This window comes from Lipophrys pholis, assembly GCF_963383615.2.
Source record: "Lipophrys pholis genome assembly, chromosome: 10".
In the NCBI taxonomy this organism is placed as follows: domain Eukaryota; kingdom Metazoa; phylum Chordata; class Actinopteri; order Blenniiformes; family Blenniidae; genus Lipophrys; species Lipophrys pholis.
Genome location: NC_137640.1, coordinates 9,567,874 through 9,590,116, shown reverse-complemented (window position 1 = coordinate 9,590,116; position 22,243 = coordinate 9,567,874). Strand labels below are relative to the sequence as shown.

The window sequence follows — 22,243 nt, the reverse complement described above, 5'->3', positions numbered from 1 at the left end:
GGTTCCTTGTAGTTTCTTTTAAAAACTAGAACTGTCTGTGAAAACAGCTATATTATTATCACACAATAATAATAATAATAATAATAATAATAATAATAATAATAATAATAATAATAATAATAATAATGTCAAAATAACACATTTATGTGATCTGAGTAGAAAAATCCAAACAAAGGAGAAAATGTTCTGTCCAGTCACCATGACACAGCATTTTTTTCACCATCCTGCATGTAGTTATAAAACATGTGAGCACCATTGTTATTGTCAACTTTTTCAAAATGAATGTGCTTTAGCTATGTTGCTGCTGCACGCAGTTCAGAGGTGAGCGCTTTTTGTCTCCATTCATCATTGGTTTGCTTTGGTTTACACAATAAGTATGTGATCATTTTAATGGTCAGTGAAAAAACTGGGCTGGTGCATCATGTGACACACCTGACAGTGAATCATCAAACCGCTGAGCAGTGGCTTTTGTTGCCAGCAGGGCTGCCTATGCAGACACACAGATAATGCATTGAGCATATCGGGCCTCATGTCACAGCAAGGGCCTCATTCTATTAACAGTTGCAGCGCAATAAGTTTTAGTCACTATTACCTAAGACAATAATTGAGTACTGATTTTCGGTAACAAGTTAAGTAACCATTGAACTGTGTAAACCAGTAATTATAATTGTAATAATGGACTGATAGCAAATAAAGTAATGGTTTGCTAATTTCAAAATGTTTTAATCAGAACTGCAATGAAATGCTTATTTTCAGCTGTAGTAAAGTAACTCCTATTCTATTTTGAAGCACTGAGTAGTGACTATATCTGTAGTGAATCTGTGATAAAGTTTTGATTTTCAGTTATTAGTAAAGTGGGTGGTCAAATTGTCACTTACTCATAACTAAATCAAAGTCATCTAAAGTCTCATGTTTTTTATTTGTTTGGTTGTTGTTCTGGAGTAACCGGAGTAAAGGGAGTAAAGGGAGTAAAGGGAGTAGGAGTAAAGGGAGTAGGAGTAAAGGGAGCGTGGCTTGGTCCCAGTTACGTAAACACCTGTGTGCAGAAGTGGACTCTGTCTGGACGACAAAGAGTAAGAAGTAAAAGTCAACCTGCTGCAGAAAGTCACGTCGAGCAAGCAGGAACAAGGAGACAGGAACAGCTGCAGTGTCTCTCTTTATTTGGCTTCCTTCAATCATGTGGCTTTCTGACATTTTGCTGAGTTTCGACCTGAAGAGCCTGCTGCTGTTTGTTGTGCTTTTCCTGCTGATTGCAGATTACCTGAAAAACAGGAAGCCACAGAACTTCCCCCCGGGACCTCTGGCTCTCCCCGTTGTGGGGAACACACTGAGTGTGGACAGCAAACATCCACACATTTACTTTACCAAGGTACGTGTGGGTTTCATTTTCACATCAACATGTTAAAGGTTGAATGTTCTGTTATTCTGTCCAGTGGTGAAATGAATGCTGCTACTGGACTCTCTTTATTTCAACTAGTGAATGACGGTCTGTTCATATATATGAACAACTGGTGTTATTATAATGACCATGTCCTTGTGGTTACGTTGTTCTCTTCAACATCTTCATCCTTTCAATGTAATCGATACACCCACAATCACAGCTCTGCCCTATCAGACATAATTAAAAAAAAATTATTTGCTCTGTTATTGACAGATCTGAGATGATTTATTTAGATTTTTTTTAATGAAAGACAATGAAACAATAATGCTAGTACTAATAATAATAACTATAGTACTATAATAATAATAATGATAATAATTAATAATAATTATTAATAATAACAATAATGAGAAGAAAGTATGAAATTATATATAAAATATTATTAACCAATTATTAATAATAATGATGATAATAACAGTGGTGTATATTTGCAGTCTAAAAATGAGTAGGGAGAAGCAACTTGCTTATCCAGCCCTACCCCTAAATAGCCCCATAGAAATGATCTATCCTAACTAATGAAACATCCAATCCCTAAAACCACCCCTCTACCACCCTATCAGTGCCCTCAATGTCAATCATATCTTACTGGGCTTTACATTTATCTTTTTTATACCTTGTGATAACATCATCTTTATATAACTTTTTACAATGCTTGATATTTATGCTGTGTTTAATCTTTTCACACAGTTTATACTATTTCTATTCATAGTTGTGCTGTGGTAACAGAGGTTCTTGTTGACCAACTTGTCCCAACACTCACTAGAAACTTGACCTCATAAAGCATTTTCAAAGTTACACAAATGTCAATAAATAATGAAAACCAAAATCAGACTCAGTGAAGACTCATCATCTTTCCAGTTAAACAATAATGCCTCAAAATCAGATTCAGGCAATAGTTTCCCAGCATGTTAAAAGCCCATCTCATAAAAGTGTTTTACTTTTACTACTTTATGTTATAATGCATTGTGCTTCTCAAGATATTGTTCATGTCATATTGTTCACAGTTGGCCAAAGAGTATGGGAATGTCTTCAGTGTCCGTCTTGGTAGCGAAAAGGTGGTGTTTGTGTGCGGGTACAAGATGGTGAAGGAAGCCATCATCTCCCAAGCAGAGAACTTTGTTGACCGGCCGCACAGCGCTATGTTTGAGAGAATTTACAGTGGAAATTCAGGTGTGAAAATCTCCACGTTCCTTCTCCTGCTGCACACAGAAAACAGTGGTCTTCAACTATTAACCTCTTCATGCTTTCTGTCTAGATGGACTGTTCGTGAGCAATGGTGAGAAATGGAAGAGACAACGACGCTTTGCCTTGTCTACCCTGCGCTCCTTCGGCCTGGGAAAAAACACTATGGAGCAGTGCATCTGTGAGGAGCTGCGCTTCCTGCGGGAAGAGATAGAGAAGGAGAAAGGTGTTTTACATTGATCAGCGCATACTCCTGTACAAGCAGACCAATCCTCACAGGTTTCTCAAACAGTGGTTTCTTCTCCTTTAGGTGGTCTTTTCACACCAGCAGGCCTCTTTAACAATGCTGTATCCAACATTGTTTGCCAGCTGGTGATGGGCAAAAGGTTTGACTACTGTGACCACAACTTCCAGCTCATGCTGAAGTATTTGTCTGAGGCTATTCTGCTTGAGGGTTCCATCTGGGGTCTGGTATGTTCACAATAGTTTAGTGATACTCAAATGCCTCTGTCGTAATTTTCATTTCATTCCGGCAGCTGTATAATTCATTACCTGGACTAATGAAACACCTGCCAGGTCCTCACAACACAATGTTCAGCCACTACGAAAGTCTGCAAAAATTTATTAATGAGGAGGTGAAGCGGCACAAGCAGGACCTGGACCACAACAATCCCCAAGACTACATTGATGCTTTCCTCATTGAGATGAAGAATGTATGACTATCAGGTTTTTGCACTCAACATTTGTTTTCCTTCAAGCTGCAAGTTTATTCATTAAATCATCTAATGTGTCCACTCTGCATCTTCTTTGACAGCACAAAGACTCGGACCAAGGTTTTTATGAAACCAACCTTGTTCTGTGCTCTCTGGATCTCTTCCTGGCTGGAACAGAAACGACCTCCACTACGTTGCTGTGGGCTTTGGTTTACCTCATCAGAAACCCTGATGCCCTGGGTGGGTGGCATGTCAGAGAGCAACAATCTCTGTAGTGTGAACAAAATCACTCCAGTGCTCAGAAAGAAAAGTGTAGTAGGAACCGACTCTCCTGAGTACAGACTGAAAGGTGCCGAGGGCAGTTACGATGAACTTTGAATGTGATGACAGAGAGAAAATATCAGTTTATTGTTGGAAAACCACAAAGATTATCTTTGTACCAAAGTACATTATTCCTTCTTCTGAGGATTTCTTACCTCATTTGGTTCAGCAGTAATGTTGGGGTTTGGCTATTGATAAAGATTAATAATTAACAAAGATAGTTATTTATTTGATTAAAAATGGAATCTGATGTGCATCAGATAAAATGGGGCACCACCTGTTTAACACGAAATTATGCTGTAAATCCACGCCTTGCCAACTGTTTTCTAACTTTTGTCATTTCAAATATGGATATATATCATACATTGTGGATGTATTTCAGTTTGTCATTTCGTGTCTGTGTGAGAAAGAGTGTATTTGTCAACATATTTGTATGATGTGGCTCTTTGTAGTACCACTGTAATTGTTGTGGCTCCTGGTCTCTGACTGGTTGGCTTCCCCTGTACTAAATAATTAATTTAGAATTTGAATGATAATTTAAACACTTTTTTTTTCTGATGTTAAATTGTATTCATTGAAGTGTGTGTAGTGTTTGTTACAAGTAGAACCTTGTACAACTATGTGCCCATGAAGTAGCTCTCAGTTTTGAGAAAATCCTTTAACACTCTTTAGAGAAAGTCCAGGAGGAGATAGATCGAGTGATCGGGCAGACCAGACAGCCCACCATGGCGGACAGACCCAACATGCCCTACACTGACGCGGTCATCCATGAGATCCAGAGGCTCGGAAACATTGTTCCTTTGAATGGGATGAGGATAGCAGCTCAGGACACCACGCTGGGAGGCTACTACATACCAAAGGTCCCTTCAGTGTACAGCTATTTGAAGTAAGGGTGTTTAGTTGGATGTGATAGTTCCTTGTTGTCATCATGTGGGGGGGGGGATTTTTTTATTTTTTTCAGGGTACATCCTTGATGCCCATGCTGACCTCGGTGCTGTTTGATGAGACTGAATGGGAGAGTCCGGACGCCTTTAACCCCGGGCACTTCCTGGATGCTGATGGAAAGTTTGTGAAGCGAGAAGCATTTCTGCCTTTCTCTGCAGGTACAGTGCTTCAACACCACACTTACATTGAAAGCAGGACTACAGGTGGCAAGCAAATAAGTATTTGTACTATGTTTCTGCATTTTCAGGCATCTGTACTTAAATATTCCTCAGACAACATTTTGCTTTTACTCCCTTTATTTGAATACAAACATCTACTTTTAAAACTGGCTGGTTCCCTACTTCACAGTTACAGTGAAAGGATCAAAGCAGCGGAGAGTGTCCGTTTTTAAAGCTCCAAATGTTTATCAAGAGTGATCCAGTTACATCAGTGACGGCTGATTGCCAAGACATCATTAGGAAAAAGAAACCTCCAAAAAGATTATTGTTGGAGCTCATAAGAAAGGGAGCAGAGTCCCCCGGTGGCGAATATTAAACACTTCCACGAGAGGAAATCTGGTATGAAACAGCTATTACTCAATATCCCTCACTGATTTTCCAATGTGACATAAACTACCAAACCTTGTTATATTACAATATCCTTCTGGGGTTCTCTGAAAAGGAAAACTTGAAGTATATTGGATTTTTGTGGGGTGCTTTGACATTGTTTCCCTGTTTATGAGCGTCGTAAAATATCTCCCCTTCAGGATCATATGCCACAAAGAAACATATTATTCTGTAGAAATTGCAAGTCGAATAAATGCAGATTAAATGCATGCTTGATAGTTCCTTGAAAATATTTGTATCAATTCATATTGCTGGGCCTTTTTATAGAACTTTTTATTGATTTAATTTCATAATTTCCAACTCTGCCGGTGAGGTGTATGCATAGTGATCACTGGCTCTTAAGCCTGAGTGTGTTTGTGTATTTGTGGCTATTCCAGGGAAACGGGTGTGTCTTGGAGAGGGCCTCGCCAAGATGGAGATGTTCCTGTTTTTGGTGGGATTGCTGCAGAATTTCTCTTTCAGTGTTCCTGATGGAGTCGAACTGAGCACAGAAGGGGTGACTGGAAGCACACGTGTACCTCACCCCTTCAAAGTTCATGCCAAGATTCGCTGAATGACAGAATAACTAACCAAACCGGTTTACAAATAAACCAAGGAGAGAAGTCATCTATAATCATACAGTGTGTTTTATTTTTCCATGTAGACCCAAGTTGTCACCTCTGAGCTAAAATAATCATCAAGCTATGGAAACATGCTGAATATCTAATAAATAATTTGTTGAACTGCAACAGAAACCTGTTTTTGTCTTTTGTTTTTCAAACCCATCATACTATAGGGTTAGATATAGGTTATAGGTATATTACTATGTAAATAAACTAGCCTGCAGCTTTTAACAAAGGTATTTGGATTACAAGAGGCAATGATAATATAATTCTAACAAAAAGGGCAATAAGGATAATTCATACAATGGTATAGAGATCACACAAATTCATAATTAAAATCCAAAATACTAAAATTCACTTTCCTGGTACATTTTCGTACAACACAAATGTATAAAGCTATAAACAACCTATTGCCTGTAAATATTCAGAACTTTCCTTGAGAGAGAGAGATGGGGGTTATAACACACACACACACACACACACACACACACACACACACACACACACACACACACACACACACACACACACACACACACACACACACACACACAAACACACGCACACACAGCCAGTGCTACCACCACACTTATGTGAGATAACGCCTCTCATTATTAGTAAATGTCTTTAAATCTGCAGGATATGATCATTCTCAATCACGTATGTGCTGTTTGTGTGTTCGTGGTCCAATGTCATCATCACTGTGATGTTTCTGCCATTACTTTTCTGGCTTCACCTCTTATATCGGTATATCAGTTTGTGTAGACTCTGTTGCAGGATGGCGATTGTACGCAGACGACTAGGTTGCAATCCATATTGCATCTGTGATTGTTGTGAATGTATGTACATTTAAAATATTCTGTGGTGAAGTCAAGTCATTAATAATGTGACAAAAATCTTCTGTTTTTAAGTCTTCCTTTAAGAAGGTGCACATAGCTGAATTATGTTGTTACTGTTTAAACGGGTAACATTTAGGTTCAATACAAGAATTTGTTTTTGTGATCTGAACTCATTGATGCAATGCCTTTCACATTCACCAGATGAAGCCACTAATAATAGATCTATAAAGGAACATATTATCATTTTGTGACACCATGAGGACCAGAAAATAATACAGAAGTCATGGTGAAGTTTTAAATTTAAGCTCAAGCATTGAGTTAAGGTAGTTATTCCCCCTCGTTGCATTGTGATCAAATATAAGTGTACTGTCAGTGTAATCTATTCATACATGTCATGAATAAAAAGGTTATAAATATTTCCCTGGTTTTTGAAATAGACTGCAGAAATGTGGTTCCTTGTAGTTTCTTTTAAAAACTAGAACTGTCTGTGAAAACAGCTATATTGTTATCATACAATAATAATAATAATAATAATAATAATAATAATAATAATAATAATAATAATAATAATAATAATAATAATAATGTCAAAATAACACATTTATGTGATCTGAGTAGAAAAATCCAAACAAAGGAGAAAATGTTCTGTCCAGTCACCATGACACAGCATTTTTTTCACCATCCTGCATGTAGTTATAAAACATGTGAGCACCATTGTTATTGTCAACTTTTTCAAAATGAATGTGCTTTAGCTATGTTGCTGCTGCACGCAGTTCAGAGGTGAGCGCTTTTTGTCTCCATTCATCATTGGTTTGCTTTGGTTTACACAATAAGTATGTGATCATTTTAATGGTCAGTGAAAAAACTGGGCTGGTGCATCATGTGACACACCTGACAGTGAATCATCAAACCGCTGAGCAGTGGCTTTTGTTGCCAGCAGGGCTGCCTATGCAGACACACAGATAATGCATTGAGCATATCGGGCCTCATGTCACAGCAAGGGCCTCATTCTATTAACAGTTGCAGCGCAATAAGTTTTAGTCACTATTACCTAAGACAATAATTGAGTACTGATTTTCGGTAACAAGTTAAGTAACCATTGAACTGTGTAAACCAGTAATTATAATTGTAATAATGGACTGATAGCAAATAAAGTAATGGTTTGCTAATTTCAAAATGTTTTAATCAGAACTGCAATGAAATGCTTATTTTCAGCTGTAGTAAAGTAACTCCTATTCTATTTTGAAGCACTGAGTAGTGACTATATCTGTAGTGAATCTGTGATAAAGTTTTGATTTTCAGTTATTAGTAAAGTGGGTGGTCAAATTGTCACTTACTCATAACTAAATCAAAGTCATCTAAAGTCTCATGTTTTTTATTTGTTTGGTTGTTGTTCTGGAGTAACCGGAGTAAAGGGAGTAAAGGGAGTAAAGGGAGTAGGAGTAAAGGGAGTAGGAGTAAAGGGAGCGTGGCTTGGTCCCAGTTACGTAAACACCTGTGTGCAGAAGTGGACTCTGTCTGGACGACAAAGAGTAAGAAGTAAAAGTCAACCTGCTGCAGAAAGTCACGTCGAGCAAGCAGGAACAAGGAGACAGGAACAGCTGCAGTGTCTCTCTTTATTTGGCTTCCTTCAATCATGTGGCTTTCTGACATTTTGCTGAGTTTCGACCTGAAGAGCCTGCTGCTGTTTGTTGTGCTTTTCCTGCTGATTGCAGATTACCTGAAAAACAGGAAGCCACAGAACTTCCCCCCGGGACCTCTGGCTCTCCCCGTTGTGGGGAACACACTGAGTGTGGACAGCAAACATCCACACATTTACTTTACCAAGGTACGTGTGGGTTTCATTTTCACATCAACATGTTAAAGGTTGAATGTTCTGTTATTCTGTCCAGTGGTGAAATGAATGCTGCTACTGGACTCTCTTTATTTCAACTAGTGAATGACGGTCTGTTCATATATATGAACAACTGGTGTTATTATAATGACCATGTCCTTGTGGTTACGTTGTTCTCTTCAACATCTTCATCCTTTCAATGTAATCGATACACCCACAATCACAGCTCTGCCCTATCAGACATAATTAAAAAAAAATTATTTGCTCTGTTATTGACAGATCTGAGATGATTTATTTAGATTTTTTTTAATGAAAGACAATGAAACAATAATGCTAGTACTAATAATAATAACTATAGTACTATAATAATAATAATGATAATAATTAATAATAATTATTAATAATAACAATAATGAGAAGAAAGTATGAAATTATATATAAAATATTATTAACCAATTATTAATAATAATGATGATAATAACAGTGGTGTATATTTGCAGTCTAAAAATGAGTAGGGAGAAGCAACTTGCTTATCCAGCCCTACCCCTAAATAGCCCCATAGAAATGATCTATCCTAACTAATGAAACATCCAATCCCTAAAACCACCCCTCTACCACCCTATCAGTGCCCTCAATGTCAATCATATCTTACTGGGCTTTACATTTATCTTTTTTATTCCTTGTGATAACATCATCTTTATATAACTTTTTACAATGCTTGATATTTATGCTGTGTTTAATCTTTTCACACAGTTTATACTATTTCTATTCATAGTTGTGCTGTGGTAACAGAGGTTCTTGTTGACCAACTTGTCCCAACACTCACTAGAAACTTGACCTCATAAAGCATTTTCAAAGTTACACAAATGTCAATAAATAATGAAAACCAAAATCAGACTCAGTGAAGACTCATCATCTTTCCAGTTAAACAATAATGCCTCAAAATCAGATTCAGGCAATAGTTTCCCAGCATGTTAAAAGCCCATCTCATAAAAGTGTTTTACTTTTACTACTTTATGTTATAATGCATTGTGCTTCTCAAGATATTGTTCATGTCATATTGTTCACAGTTGGCCAAAGAGTATGGGAATGTCTTCAGTGTCCGTCTTGGTAGCGAAAAGGTGGTGTTTGTGTGCGGGTACAAGATGGTGAAGGAAGCCATCATCTCCCAAGCAGAGAACTTTGTTGACCGGCCGCACAGCGCTATGTTTGAGAGAATTTACAGTGGAAATTCAGGTGTGAAAATCTCCACGTTCCTTCTCCTGCTGCACACAGAAAACAGTGGTCTTCAACTATTAACCTCTTCATGCTTTCTGTCTAGATGGACTGTTCGTGAGCAATGGTGAGAAATGGAAGAGACAACGACGCTTTGCCTTGTCTACCCTGCGCTCCTTCGGCCTGGGAAAAAACACTATGGAGCAGTGCATCTGTGAGGAGCTGCGCTTCCTGCGGGAAGAGATAGAGAAGGAGAAAGGTGTTTTACATTGATCAGCGCATACTCCTGTACAAGCAGACCAATCCTCACAGGTTTCTCAAACAGTGGTTTCTTCTCCTTTAGGTGGTCTTTTCACACCAGCAGGCCTCTTTAACAATGCTGTATCCAACATTGTTTGCCAGCTGGTGATGGGCAAAAGGTTTGACTACTGTGACCACAACTTCCAGCTCATGCTGAAGTATTTGTCTGAGGCTATTCTGCTTGAGGGTTCCATCTGGGGTCTGGTATGTTCACAATAGTTTAGTGATACTCAAATGCCTCTGTCGTAATTTTCATTTCATTCCGGCAGCTGTATAATTCATTACCTGGACTAATGAAACACCTGCCAGGTCCTCACAACACAATGTTCAGCCACTACGAAAGTCTGCAAAAATTTATTAATGAGGAGGTGAAGCGGCACAAGCAGGACCTGGACCACAACAATCCCCAAGACTACATTGATGCTTTCCTCATTGAGATGAAGAATGTATGACTATCAGGTTTTTGCACTCAACATTTGTTTTCCTTCAAGCTGCAAGTTTATTCATTAAATCATCTAATGTGTCCACTCTGCATCTTCTTTGACAGCACAAAGACTCGGACCAAGGTTTTTATGAAACCAACCTTGTTCTGTGCTCTCTGGATCTCTTCCTGGCTGGAACAGAAACGACCTCCACTACGTTGCTGTGGGCTTTGGTTTACCTCATCAGAAACCCTGATGCCCTGGGTGGGTGGCATGTCAGAGAGCAACAATCTCTGTAGTGTGAACAAAATCACTCCAGTGCTCAGAAAGAAAAGTGTAGTAGGAACCGACTCTCCTGAGTACAGACTGAAAGGTGCCGAGGGCAGTTACGATGAACTTTGAATGTGATGACAGAGAGAAAATATCAGTTTATTGTTGGAAAACCACAAAGATTATCTTTGTACCAAAGTACATTATTCCTTCTTCTGAGGATTTCTTACCTCATTTGGTTCAGCAGTAATGTTGGGGTTTGGCTATTGATAAAGATTAATAATTAACAAAGATAGTTATTTATTTGATTAAAAATGGAATCTGATGTGCATCAGATAAAATGGGGCACCACCTGTTTAACACGAAATTATGCTGTAAATCCACGCCTTGCCAACTGTTTTCTAACTTTTGTCATTCCAAATATGGATATATATCATACATTGTGGATGTATTTCAGTTTGTCATTTCGTGTCTGTGTGAGAAAGAGTGTATTTGTCAACATATTTGTATGATGTGGCTCTTTGTAGTACCACTGTAATTGTTGTGGCTCCTGGTCTCTGACTGGTTGGCTTCCCCTGTACTAAATAATTAATTTAGAATTTGAATGATAATTTAAACACTTTTTTTTTCTGATGTTAAATCGTATTCATTGAAGTGTGTGTAGTGTTTGTTACAAGTAGAACCTTGTACAACTATGTGCCCATGAAGTAGCTCTCAGTTTTGAGAAAATCCTTTAACACTCTTTAGAGAAAGTCCAGGAGGAGATAGATCGAGTGATCGGGCAGACCAGACAGCCCACCATGGCGGACAGACCCAACATGCCCTACACTGACGCGGTCATCCATGAGATCCAGAGGCTCGGAAACATTGTTCCTTTGAATGGGATGAGGATAGCAGCTCAGGACACCACGCTGGGAGGCTACTACATACCAAAGGTCCCTTCAGTGTACAGCTATTTGAAGTAAGGGTGTTTAGTTGGATGTGATAGTTCCTTGTTGTCATCATGTGGGGGGGGGGATTTTTTTATTTTTTTCAGGGTACATCCTTGATGCCCATGCTGACCTCGGTGCTGTTTGATGAGACTGAATGGGAGAGTCCGGACGCCTTTAACCCCGGGCACTTCCTGGATGCTGATGGAAAGTTTGTGAAGCGAGAAGCATTTCTGCCTTTCTCTGCAGGTACAGTGCTTCAACACCACACTTACATTGAAAGCAGGACTACAGGTGGCAAGCAAATAAGTATTTGTACTATGTTTCTGCATTTTCAGGCATCTGTACTTAAATATTCCTCAGACAACATTTTGCTTTTACTCCCTTTATTTGAATACAAACATCTACTTTTAAAACTGGCTGGTTCCCTACTTCACAGTTACAGTGAAAGGATCAAAGCAGCGGAGAGTGTCCGTTTTTAAAGCTCCAAATGTTTATCAAGAGTGATCCAGTTACATCAGTGACGGCTGATTGCCAAGACATCATTAAGAAAAAGAAACCTCCAAAAAGATTATTGTTGGAGCTCATAAGAAAGGGAGCAGAGTCCCCCGGTGGCGAATATTAAACACTTCCACGAGAGGAAATCTGGTATGAAACAGCTATTACTCAATATCCCTCACTGATTTTCCAATGTGACATAAACTACCAAACCTTGTTATATTACAATATCCTTCTGGGGTTCTCTGAAAAGGAAAACTTGAAGTATATTGGATTTTTGTGGGGTGCTTTGACATTGTTTCCCTGTTTATGAGCGTCGTAAAATATCTCCCCTTCAGGATCATATGCCACAAAGAAACATATTATTCTGTAGAAATTGCAAGTCGAATAAATGCAGATTAAATGCATGCTTGATAGTTCCTTGAAAATATTTGTATCAATTCATATTGCTGGGCCTTTTTATAGAACTTTTTATTGATTTAATTTCATAATTTCCAACTCTGCCGGTGAGGTGTATGCATAGTGATCACTGGCTCTTAAGCCTGAGTGTGTTTGTGTATTTGTGGCTATTCCAGGGAAACGGGTGTGTCTTGGAGAGGGCCTCGCCAAGATGGAGATGTTCCTGTTTTTGGTGGGATTGCTGCAGAATTTCTCTTTCAGTGTTCCTGATGGAGTCGAACTGAGCACAGAAGGGGTGACTGGAAGCACACGTGTACCTCACCCCTTCAAAGTTCATGCCAAGATTCGCTGAATGACAGAATAACTAACCAAACCGGTTTACAAATAAACCAAGGAGAGAAGTCATCTATAATCATACAGTGTGTTTTATTTTTCCATGTAGACCCAAGTTGTCACCTCTGAGCTAAAATAATCATCAAGCTATGGAAACATGCTGAATATCTAATAAATAATTTGTTGAACTGCAACAGAAACCTGTTTTTGTCTTTTGTTTTTCAAACCCATCATACTATAGGGTTAGATATAGGTTATAGGTATATTACTATGTAAATAAACTAGCCTGCAGCTTTTAACAAAGGTATTTGGATTACAAGAGGCAATGATAATATAATTCTACCAAAAAGGGCAATAAGGATAATTCATACAATGGTATAGAGATCACACAAATTCATAATTAAAATCCAAAATACTAAAATTCACTTTCCTGGTACATTTTCGTACAACACAAATGTATAAAGCTATAAACAACCTATTGCCTGTAAATATTCAGAACTTTCCTTGAGAGAGAGAGATGGGGGTTATAACACACACACACACACACACACACACACACACACACACACACACACACACACACACACACACACACACACACACACACACACACACACACACACACACACACACACACACACACACACACACACAAACACACGCACACACAGCCAGTGCTACCACCACACTTATGTGAGATAACGCCTCTCATTATTAGTAAATGTCTTTAAATCTGCAGGATATGATCATTCTCAATCACGTATGTGCTGTTTGTGTGTTCGTGGTCCAATGTCATCATCACTGTGATGTTTCTGCCATTACTTTTCTGGCTTCACCTCTTATATCGGTATATCAGTTTGTGTAGACTCTGTTGCAGGATGGCGATTGTACGCAGACGACTAGGTTGCAATCCATATTGCATCTGTGATTGTTGTGAATGTATGTACATTTAAAATATTCTGTGGTGAAGTCAAGTCATTAATAATGTGACAAAAATCTTCTGTTTTTAAGTCTTCCTTTAAGAAGGTGCACATAGCTGAATTATGTTGTTACTGTTTAAACGGGTAACATTTAGGTTCAATACAAGAATTTGTTTTTGTGATCTGAACTCATTGATGCAATGCCTTTCACATTCACCAGATGAAGCCACTAATAATAGATCTATAAAGGAACATATTATCATTTTGTGACACCATGAGGACCAGAAAATAATACAGAAGTCATGGTGAAGTTTTAAATTTAAGCTCAAGCATTGAGTTAAGGTAGTTATTCCCCCTCGTTGCATTGTGATCAAATATAAGTGTACTGTCAGTGTAATCTATTCATACATGTCATGAATAAAAAGGTTATAAATATTTCCCTGGTTTTTGAAATAGACTGCAGAAATGTGGTTCCTTGTAGTTTCTTTTAAAAACTAGAACTGTCTGTGAAAACAGCTATATTGTTATCATACAATAATAATAATAATAATAATAATAATAATAATAATAATAATAATAATAATAATAATAATAATAATAATGTCAAAATAACACATTTATGTGATCTGAGTAGAAAAATCCAAACAAAGGAGAAAATGTTCTGTCCAGTCACCATGACACAGCATTTTTTTCACCATCCTGCATGTAGTTATAAAATATGTGAGCACCATTGTTATTGTCAACTTTTTCAAAATGAATGTGCTTTAGCTATGTTGCTGCTGCACGCAGTTCAGAGGTGAACGCTTTTTGTCTCCATTCATCATTGGTTTGCTTTGGTTTACACAATAAGTATGTGATCATTTTAATGGTCAGTGAAAAAACTGGGCTGGTGCATCATGTGACACACCTGACAGTGAATCATCAAACCGCTGAGCAGTGGCTTTTGTTGCCAGCAGGGCTGCCTATGCAGACACACAGATAATGCATTGAGCATATCGGGCCTCATGTCACAGCAAGGGCCTCATTCTATTAACAGTTGCAGCGCAATAAGTTTCAGTCACTATTACCTAAGACAATAATTGAGTACTGATTTTCGGGAACAAGTTAAGTAACCCTTGTACTGTGTAAACCAGTAATTATAATTGTAATAATGGACTGATAGCAAATAAAGTAATGGTTTGCTAATTTCGAAATGTTTTAATCAGAACTGCAATGAAATGCTTATTTTCAGCTGTAGTAAAGTAACTCCTATACTATTTTGAAGCACTGAGTAGTGACTATATCTGTAGTGAATCTGTGATAAAGTTTTGATTTTCAGTTACTAGTAAAGTGGGTGGTCAAATTGTCACTTACTCATAACTAAATCAAAGTCATCTAAAGTCTCATGTTTTTTATTTGTACGATTGTTGTTCTGGAGTAACCGGAGTAACCGGAGTAACGGGAGTAAAGGGAGTAAAGGGAGTAAAGGAGCATGGCTTGGTCCCAGTTACGTAAACACCTGTGTGCAGAAGTGGACTTTGTCTGGACGACAAAGAGTAAGAAGTAAAAGTCAACCTGCTGCAGAAAGTCACGTCGAGCAAGCAGGAACAAGGAGACAGGAACAGCTGCAGTGTCTCTCTTTATTTTGCTTCCTTCAATCATGTGGCTTTCTGACATTTTGCTGAGTTTCGACCTGAAGAGCCTGCTGCTGTTTGTTGTGCTTTTCCTGCTGATCGCAGATTACCTGAAAAACAGGAAGCCACAGAACTTCCCCCCGGGACCTCTGGCTCTCCCCGTTGTGGGGAACACACTGAGTGTGGACAGCAAACATCCACACGTTTACTTTACCAAGGTACGTGTGGGTTTCATTTTCACAATAACATGTTAAAGGTTGAATGTTCTGTTATTCTGTCAAGTGGTGAAATGAATGCTGCTACTGGACTCTCTTTATTTCAACTAGTGAATGACAGTCTGTTCATATATATGAACAACTGGTGTTATTATAATGAAAATGTCCTTGTGGTTATTGTGTTGTCTTCAACATCTTCATCTTTTCAATGTAATCAATACACCCACTATCACAGCTCTGCCCTGTCAGACCTAATAAAAAAGAATATTATTTGCTGTGTTATTGACAGATCTGAGTTTTCTAATTAAAGACAATGAAACAATGCTATTACTAATAATAACTATAATAATAATAATAATAATAATGATGATGATAATAACAGTGGTGTATATTTGCAGTCTAAAAATGAGTAGGGAGAAGCAACTTGCTTATCCAGCCCTACCCCTATATCTTACTGTGCTTTACATTTATCTTTTTTATACCTTGTGATAACATCATCTTTATATAACTTTTTACAATGCTTGATATTTATGCTGTGTTTAATCTTTTCATACTACTTTATGTTATAATGCATTGTGCTTCTCAAGATATTGTTCATGTCATATGGTTCACAGTTGGCCAAAGAGTATGGGAATGTCTTCAGTGTCCGTCTTGGTAGCGAAAAGGTGGTGTTTGTGTGCGGGTACAAGATGGTGAAGGAAGCCATCGTGTCCCAAGCAGAGAACTTTGTTGACCGGCCGCACAGCGCTGTGGCCGAGAGAATTTACAGTGGAACCTCAGGTGTGAAAATCTCCACGTTCCTTCTCCTGCTGCACACAGAAAACAGTGGTCTTCAACTATTAACCTCTTCATGCTTTCTGTCTAGATGGACTGTTCTTGAGCAATGGTGAGAAATGGAAGAGACAACGACGCTTTGCCTTGTCTACCCTGCGCTCCTTCGGCCTGGGCAAATACACTATGGAGCAGTGCATCTGTGAGGAGCTGCGCTTCCTGCGGGAAGAGATAGAGAAGGAGAAAGGTGTTTTACATTGATCAGCGCATACTCCTGTACAAGCAGACCAATCCTCACAGGTTTCTCAAACAGTGGTTTCTTCTCCTTTAGGTGGTCTTTTCACACCAGCAGGCCTCTTTAACAATGCTGTATCCAACATTGTTTGCCAGCTGGTGATGGGCAAAAGGTTTGACTACTGTGACCACAACTTCCAGCTCATGCTGAAGTATTTATCTGAGGCTATTCTGCTTGAGGGCACCATCTGGGGTCTGGTATGTTCACAATGTCACTGTAGTTTAGTGATACTCAAATTACTCTGTCATAATTTTTATTTCATTCCGGCAGCTCTTTGAATCATTACCTGGACTAATGAAACACCTGCCAGGTCCTCACAACACAATGTTCAGCCACTACGAAAGTCTGCAAAAATTTATTAATGAGGAGGTGAAGCGGCACAAGCAGGACCTGGACCACAACAATCCCCAAGACTACATTGATGCTTTCCTCATTGAGATGAAGAATGTATGACTATCAGGTTTTTGCACTCAACATTTGTTTTCCTGCCAGTTTATTTACTAAATCATCTAATGTGTCCACTCTGCATCTTCTTTGACAGCACAAAGACTCGGACCAAGGTTTTTGTGAAACCAACCTTGTTCTGTGCTCTCTGGATCTCTTCCTGGCTGGAACAGAAACGACCTCCACTACGTTGCTGTGGGCTTTGGTTTACCTCATCAGAAACCCTGATGCCCTGGGTGGGTGGCATGTCAGAGAGCAACAATCTCTGTAGTGTGAACAAAATCACTCCAGTGCTCAGAAAGAAAAGTGTAGTAGGAACCGACTCTCCTGAGTACAGACTGAAAGGTGCCAAGGGCAGTTACGATGAACTTTGAATGTGATGACAGAGAGAAAATATCAGTTTATCGTTGGAAAACCACAAAGATTATCTTCGCACCAAAGTTCATTATTCCTTCTTCTGAGGATTTCTTACCTCATTTGTTTCAGCAGTAATGTTGGGGTTTGGCTATTGATAAAGATTAATAATTATCAAAGATAGTTATTTATTTGATTAAAAATGGAATCTGATGTGCATCAGATAAAATGGGGCACCACCTGTTTAACACGAAATTATGCTGTAAATCCACGCCTTGCCAACTGTTTTCTAACTTTTGTCATTCCAAATATGGATATATATCATACATTGTGGATGTATTTCAGTTTGTCATTTCGTGTCTGTGTGAGAAAGAGTGTTTTTGTCAACAGATTTGTATGATGTGGCTCTTTGTAGTACCACTGTAATTGTTGTGGCTCCTGGTCTCTGACTGGTTGGCTTCCCCTGAACTAAATAATTAATTTAGAATTTGAATGATATTTTAAACACTTTTTGTTTCTGATGTTAAATTGTATTCATTGAAGTGTGTGTAGTGTTTGTTACAAGTAGAACCTTGTACAACTATGTGCCCATGAAGTAGCTCTCAGTTTTGAGAAAATCCTTTAACACTCTTTAGAGAAAGTCCAGGAGGAGATAGATCGAGTGATCGGGCAGACCAGACAACCCACCATGGCGGACAGACCCAACATGCCCTACACTGACGCGGTCATCCACGAGATCCAGAGGCTCGGAAACATTGTTCCTTTGAATGGGATGAGGATGGCAGCTCAGGACACCACGCTGGGAGGCTACTACATACCAAAGGTCCCTTCAGTGTACAGCTATTTGAAGTAAGGGTGTTTAGTTGGATGTGGTAGTTCCTTGTTGTCATCATGTGGGGGGGGGATTTTTATTTTTTTTTCAGGGTACATCCTTGATGCCCATGCTGACCTCGGTGCTGTTCGATGAGACTGAATGGGAGAGTCCGGACACCTTTAACCCTGGACACTTCCTGGATGCTGAGGGAAAGTTTGTGAAGCGAGAAGCATTTCTGCCTTTCTCTGCAGGTACAGTGCTTGAACACCACGCTTACATTGAAAGCAGGACTACAAATAAGCAAATAAGTATTTGTACTCTATTTCTGTATTTTCAGGCATCTGTACTTAAATATTCCTCAGACAACAGTTTACTTTTACTCCCTTTATTTGAATACAAACATCTACTTTTAAAACTGCACACTCGGGTGAAGAGAGGTGTAGAGCTGTGAACTGACCACCATCTGGTGGTGAGTTAGACCAGGTGGCAGGGAAGACTGTGGGCCAGACCCGGCAGGCCCAATTGTATAGTGAGTGTATGCTGGGAAAGGCTAGCAGAGGACTCCGTCCGAAATTATTTCAATTCGAACCTCCCTGAGAATTTCTCTCATGTACCAGAGGAGGTTGGGGACATGTAGTCCGAGTGGACCCTGTTCAGGACCTCCATTGTGGAAGCGGCTATGTGCAGCTGTGGCCAAAAGCTCATCGGTGTCTGTCATGGCAGCAACCCAAGGATACGCTGGTGGACACAAGCGGCCCGGGAAGCTGTCAACCTGAAAAAGGAGGCCTTTAGAGCCTGGTTGGCTCAAGGGACTCCGGATTCAGCAGACAGGTATTGGCGGGCGAAGAGGGCTGCAGCTGTAACGTTTGCAGAAGCAAAGTTTGCAGCATTGGAGGAGGTTGGTGAGGCCAAGGAGAGGGACTTTCCGTGGCCTCAAAGATGTTCCGGGACATCATCCAGAGGCTCAGGAGAGGTCGGAGGGGTCTATCAAGCTGTGCTCAGCAAGATTGGACATCCTCTGACCTCGAATGAGGATATCCTCCGGACATGGAAGGAACACTTAGAGGAGCTCCTTAACCCGGGGGACATGCCTTCCTCACAGGAGGCGGGGGCCTGAGGCTTCTTGTGTGGCCTCGTCTATTTCCCTGGTGGAGGTCACCAAGGTGGTTAAAAAACTCCTTGGTGGCAAGGCCAAAGGAGAGGACAAGATATGCCCGGAGCTGCTGAAGGCCCTGGATATTGTGGGGCTGTCCTGTGTGCCATACCTCTACAGTCTCGCATGGACCTTGGGTACAGTACCATCCGACTGGCAGACCGGGGTGGTGGTCCACATCTTCAAAAAGGGGGACCGGAGAGTGTGTGCCAATTATCAGGGCATCACACTTCTCAGCCTCCCTGGGAAAGTCTATGTGGGGGAACTGGAAAAGAGACTTCGAACCTCAGATACACGAGGAACAAAGCGGATTCCGTCCTGACCCTGGAACAACAGACCAGCTCTTCACCCTCTTGCAAATTATCGAGGGGGCATGGGAGTTTGCCAATCCAGTCTGCATGTGTTTTGTGGACTTGGAGAACTCTTATGACCGTGTCCCCCGAGATGTCTTGTGGGAGGTTCTGAGGGAGTACGGAGCAACGGAACCGCTCCTGCGGAACGTCTGGTCTTTTTACTCATATTGTAAGAGCTGCGTCCGTATACTTGGCACTAAGACGGACTTGATCATGGTGGGCGCTGGCCTCCACCAGGGCTGCGCCTTGTTCATGCTGCCCCTTTAGTTCGTGATTTTCATGGAGAGGGTGTCGAGGCGCAGCGGGATGCAGGAGGGCATCATGTTGGGGGCCGGAAGGTGATCTCTCGGCTCTTTGTGGATGATGTTGTCCTTCTGGCGGCATCATAGGAGGGCCTCCAGCGTTCACTGGAACAGTTTACAGCTGAGTGTGAAGCGGTTGGGTTGTAGATCAGCACCTCCAAATCTGAGTCCATGGTTCTCTCACGGAAAAGGATGGCATGCCCTCTCCAGGTAGGGGGGGTGGACCTTCCCCAGGTGGAAGAGTTTAAGTATCTCAGGGTCTTATTCACAAGTGACCGGAGGAGGGATCGTGAGATCGGCCTCAAGTTTGGACAGGCGGCTGCAGTAATGCAGTCACTGTACTGGACCGTTGTGGTGAAGAGGGAGCTGAGCTATAAAGCAAAGCTCTCTGTTTACCGGGTGGTCTCGATCTGCACCCTCACCTATGGTCATGAACTGTGGGTCAGGACCGAAAAAATTTGATCCCGGAAACAAGCAGCCAAAATGAGTTTTCTCCACAGAGTGGCGAGCGTTACTCTTTGTGATAGAGTGAGGAGCTCAGCCATCCGGGAGAGACTCAAAGTCGAGCCGTTACTCCTTCACAATGAGAGGGGCCAGCTGAGGTGGTTCGGGCATCTGATCAGAGGTCTACCAAGCATGTCCAACTGGGAGGAAGCCCCAAGGTCGGCCCAGGACTCGCTGGAGAGATTATATCTCTGGCTTGACCTGGGAGCGTCTCGGTGTCCCCCAAGAAGACCTGGAGGAAGTTCCGGGGGACAGGGATGCCTGGGGTCTCTGCTCTCTATATATACTGCCACCGCGACCCCAAATGGACTAAGCGGGAAAGAAGACGGATGGATGGATGGATGGATGGATGGATGGATGGATGGACTTTAAAACTGGCTCGTTCCCTAGTGTCAGTTTTTAAAGCTCCAAAAGTTTATCAAGAGTGATCCAGTTACATCAGTGACAGCTGATTGCTAAGACATCTTTAAGAAACAAAAACCTCCAAAAAGATTATCCTAAAATTGTTTATATGAAGTTATAGTTATTAAGTCAGGTTATTGCCTGTTTTTTGTGAATTTGTTTCCAGTAGGACTCAAAGATGCCTTATGGTTTTTCTTTATCTAAAATATGCCTTCTCTGTTTGGAGTGAAAATTATGTTTTATAACAAAATAATATCTCTCCCAAACCTCTCCTGATATACACTACCAAACCTTTCTATATCACAATATATTTCTAGGTTCCTCTGAAAAGAAAAACTTAGAATATAGTACATTGTTGGGTGCTTTGACATTGTTTCTCTGTTTATGAGCATTGTAAAATACTTTCCCTTCAGGATCATATCCCACAAAGAAACATATTACTCTGTCGAAACTGGCAGTCGAATAAATGTATATTAAAAGCGTGTTGATAGTCCCATGAAAAACACTAGAGAAAAAAAAGGATATTTGTATGAATTCATACTGCTGGTTCTGTACAGTATGTTTGGTCAGTCGCTCTAAAATATGATGCTCACAAGTGAAGTAAGAAATTTAAAATAATAATAATAATTTCCAACTCTGCCGGTGAGGTGTATGCATAGTGATCACTGGCTCTTAAGCCTGAGTGTGTTTGTGTATTTGTGGCTCTTTCAGGGAAACGGGTGTGTCTTGGAGAGGGCCTTGCCAAGATGGAGCTGTTCCTGTTTTTGGTGGGATTGCTGCAGAATTTCTCTTTCAGTGTTCCTGATGGAGTCGAACTGAGTACAGAAGGGGTGACTGGATCCACACGTGTACCTCACCCCTTCAAAGTTCATGCCAAGATTCGCTGAATGACAGAATAACTAACCAAACCAGTTCACAAATAAACCAAGGAGAGAAGTCATCTATAATCATACAGTAGTGTTTTATTTTTCCATGTAGACCCAAGTTGTCACCTCTGAGCTAAAATAATCAACAAGCTATGGGAACATGCTGAATATCTAATAAATAATTTGTTGAACTGCAACAGAAACCTGTTTTTGTTTTTTGTTTGTTTTGTTGTTCAAACCCATCATACTATAGGTTCTAGATAGGGTATAGGTTATAGGTATACCACTATGTAAGTAAAATAGCCTGCAGCCTTTAACCAAGGTATTTGGATTACAATAGGCAGTGATATTATAAATGAATATAATGGAATAATTAATGACTCTATAAA

At 40.2% G+C, this 22,243-nt stretch overlaps 2 protein-coding genes across 2 annotated transcripts; both read left to right on the top strand.

Moving 5' to 3' along the window:
- Positions 1–970: 970 nt before the first annotated feature.
- Positions 971–5,934, top strand: LOC308116206 (cytochrome P450 2J4-like). The gene is made up of 9 exons (XM_080474245.1): positions 971–1,369; positions 2,446–2,611; positions 2,697–2,849; positions 2,934–3,094; positions 3,160–3,336; positions 3,438–3,576; positions 4,330–4,517; positions 4,619–4,760; positions 5,585–5,934. The coding sequence occupies exons 1-9, from the start codon at positions 1,178–1,180 to the stop codon at positions 5,758–5,760; spliced, it is 1,494 nt and encodes a 497-aa protein (XP_080330371.1). The 5' UTR covers positions 971–1,177; the 3' UTR covers positions 5,761–5,934.
- Positions 5,935–8,158: 2,224 nt separating this feature from the next.
- On the top strand, positions 8,159–22,049 carry LOC308115520 (uncharacterized protein). The gene is made up of 19 exons (XM_080473077.1): positions 8,159–8,476; positions 9,553–9,718; positions 9,804–9,956; positions 10,041–10,201; positions 10,267–10,443; positions 10,545–10,683; positions 11,437–11,624; positions 11,726–11,867; positions 12,692–12,862; positions 13,726–13,735; positions 15,332–15,599; positions 16,211–16,376; positions 16,462–16,614; positions 16,699–16,859; positions 16,933–17,109; positions 17,204–17,342; positions 18,096–18,283; positions 18,384–18,525; positions 21,700–22,049. The coding sequence occupies exons 1-19, from the start codon at positions 8,285–8,287 to the stop codon at positions 21,873–21,875; spliced, it is 3,069 nt and encodes a 1,022-aa protein (XP_080329203.1). The 5' UTR covers positions 8,159–8,284; the 3' UTR covers positions 21,876–22,049.
- The last annotated feature ends 194 nt before the right edge of the window (positions 22,050–22,243 follow it).

What these genes read in the sequence shown, in the direction of transcription:
- LOC308115520 (XM_080473077.1), top strand. Translation starts at nt 8,285, where the DNA reads ATGTGGCTTTCTGACATTTTGCTGAGTTTCGACCTGAAGAGCCTGCTG. An exon ending in AGGGTTCCATCTGGGGTCTG is followed by an intron (nt 10,202 to 10,266) that starts GTATGTTCACAA and finishes TCATTCCGGCAG; the next exon opens with CTGTATAATTCATTACCTGG. An exon ending in ATTTCTGCCTTTCTCTGCAG is followed by an intron (nt 18,526 to 21,699) that starts GTACAGTGCTTG and finishes TGGCTCTTTCAG; the next exon opens with GGAAACGGGTGTGTCTTGGA.
- LOC308116206 (XM_080474245.1), top strand. Translation starts at nt 1,178, where the DNA reads ATGTGGCTTTCTGACATTTTGCTGAGTTTCGACCTGAAGAGCCTGCTG. An exon ending in CACACATTTACTTTACCAAG is followed by an intron (nt 1,370 to 2,445) that starts GTACGTGTGGGT and finishes TATTGTTCACAG; the next exon opens with TTGGCCAAAGAGTATGGGAA. An exon ending in AGGGTTCCATCTGGGGTCTG is followed by an intron (nt 3,095 to 3,159) that starts GTATGTTCACAA and finishes TCATTCCGGCAG; the next exon opens with CTGTATAATTCATTACCTGG.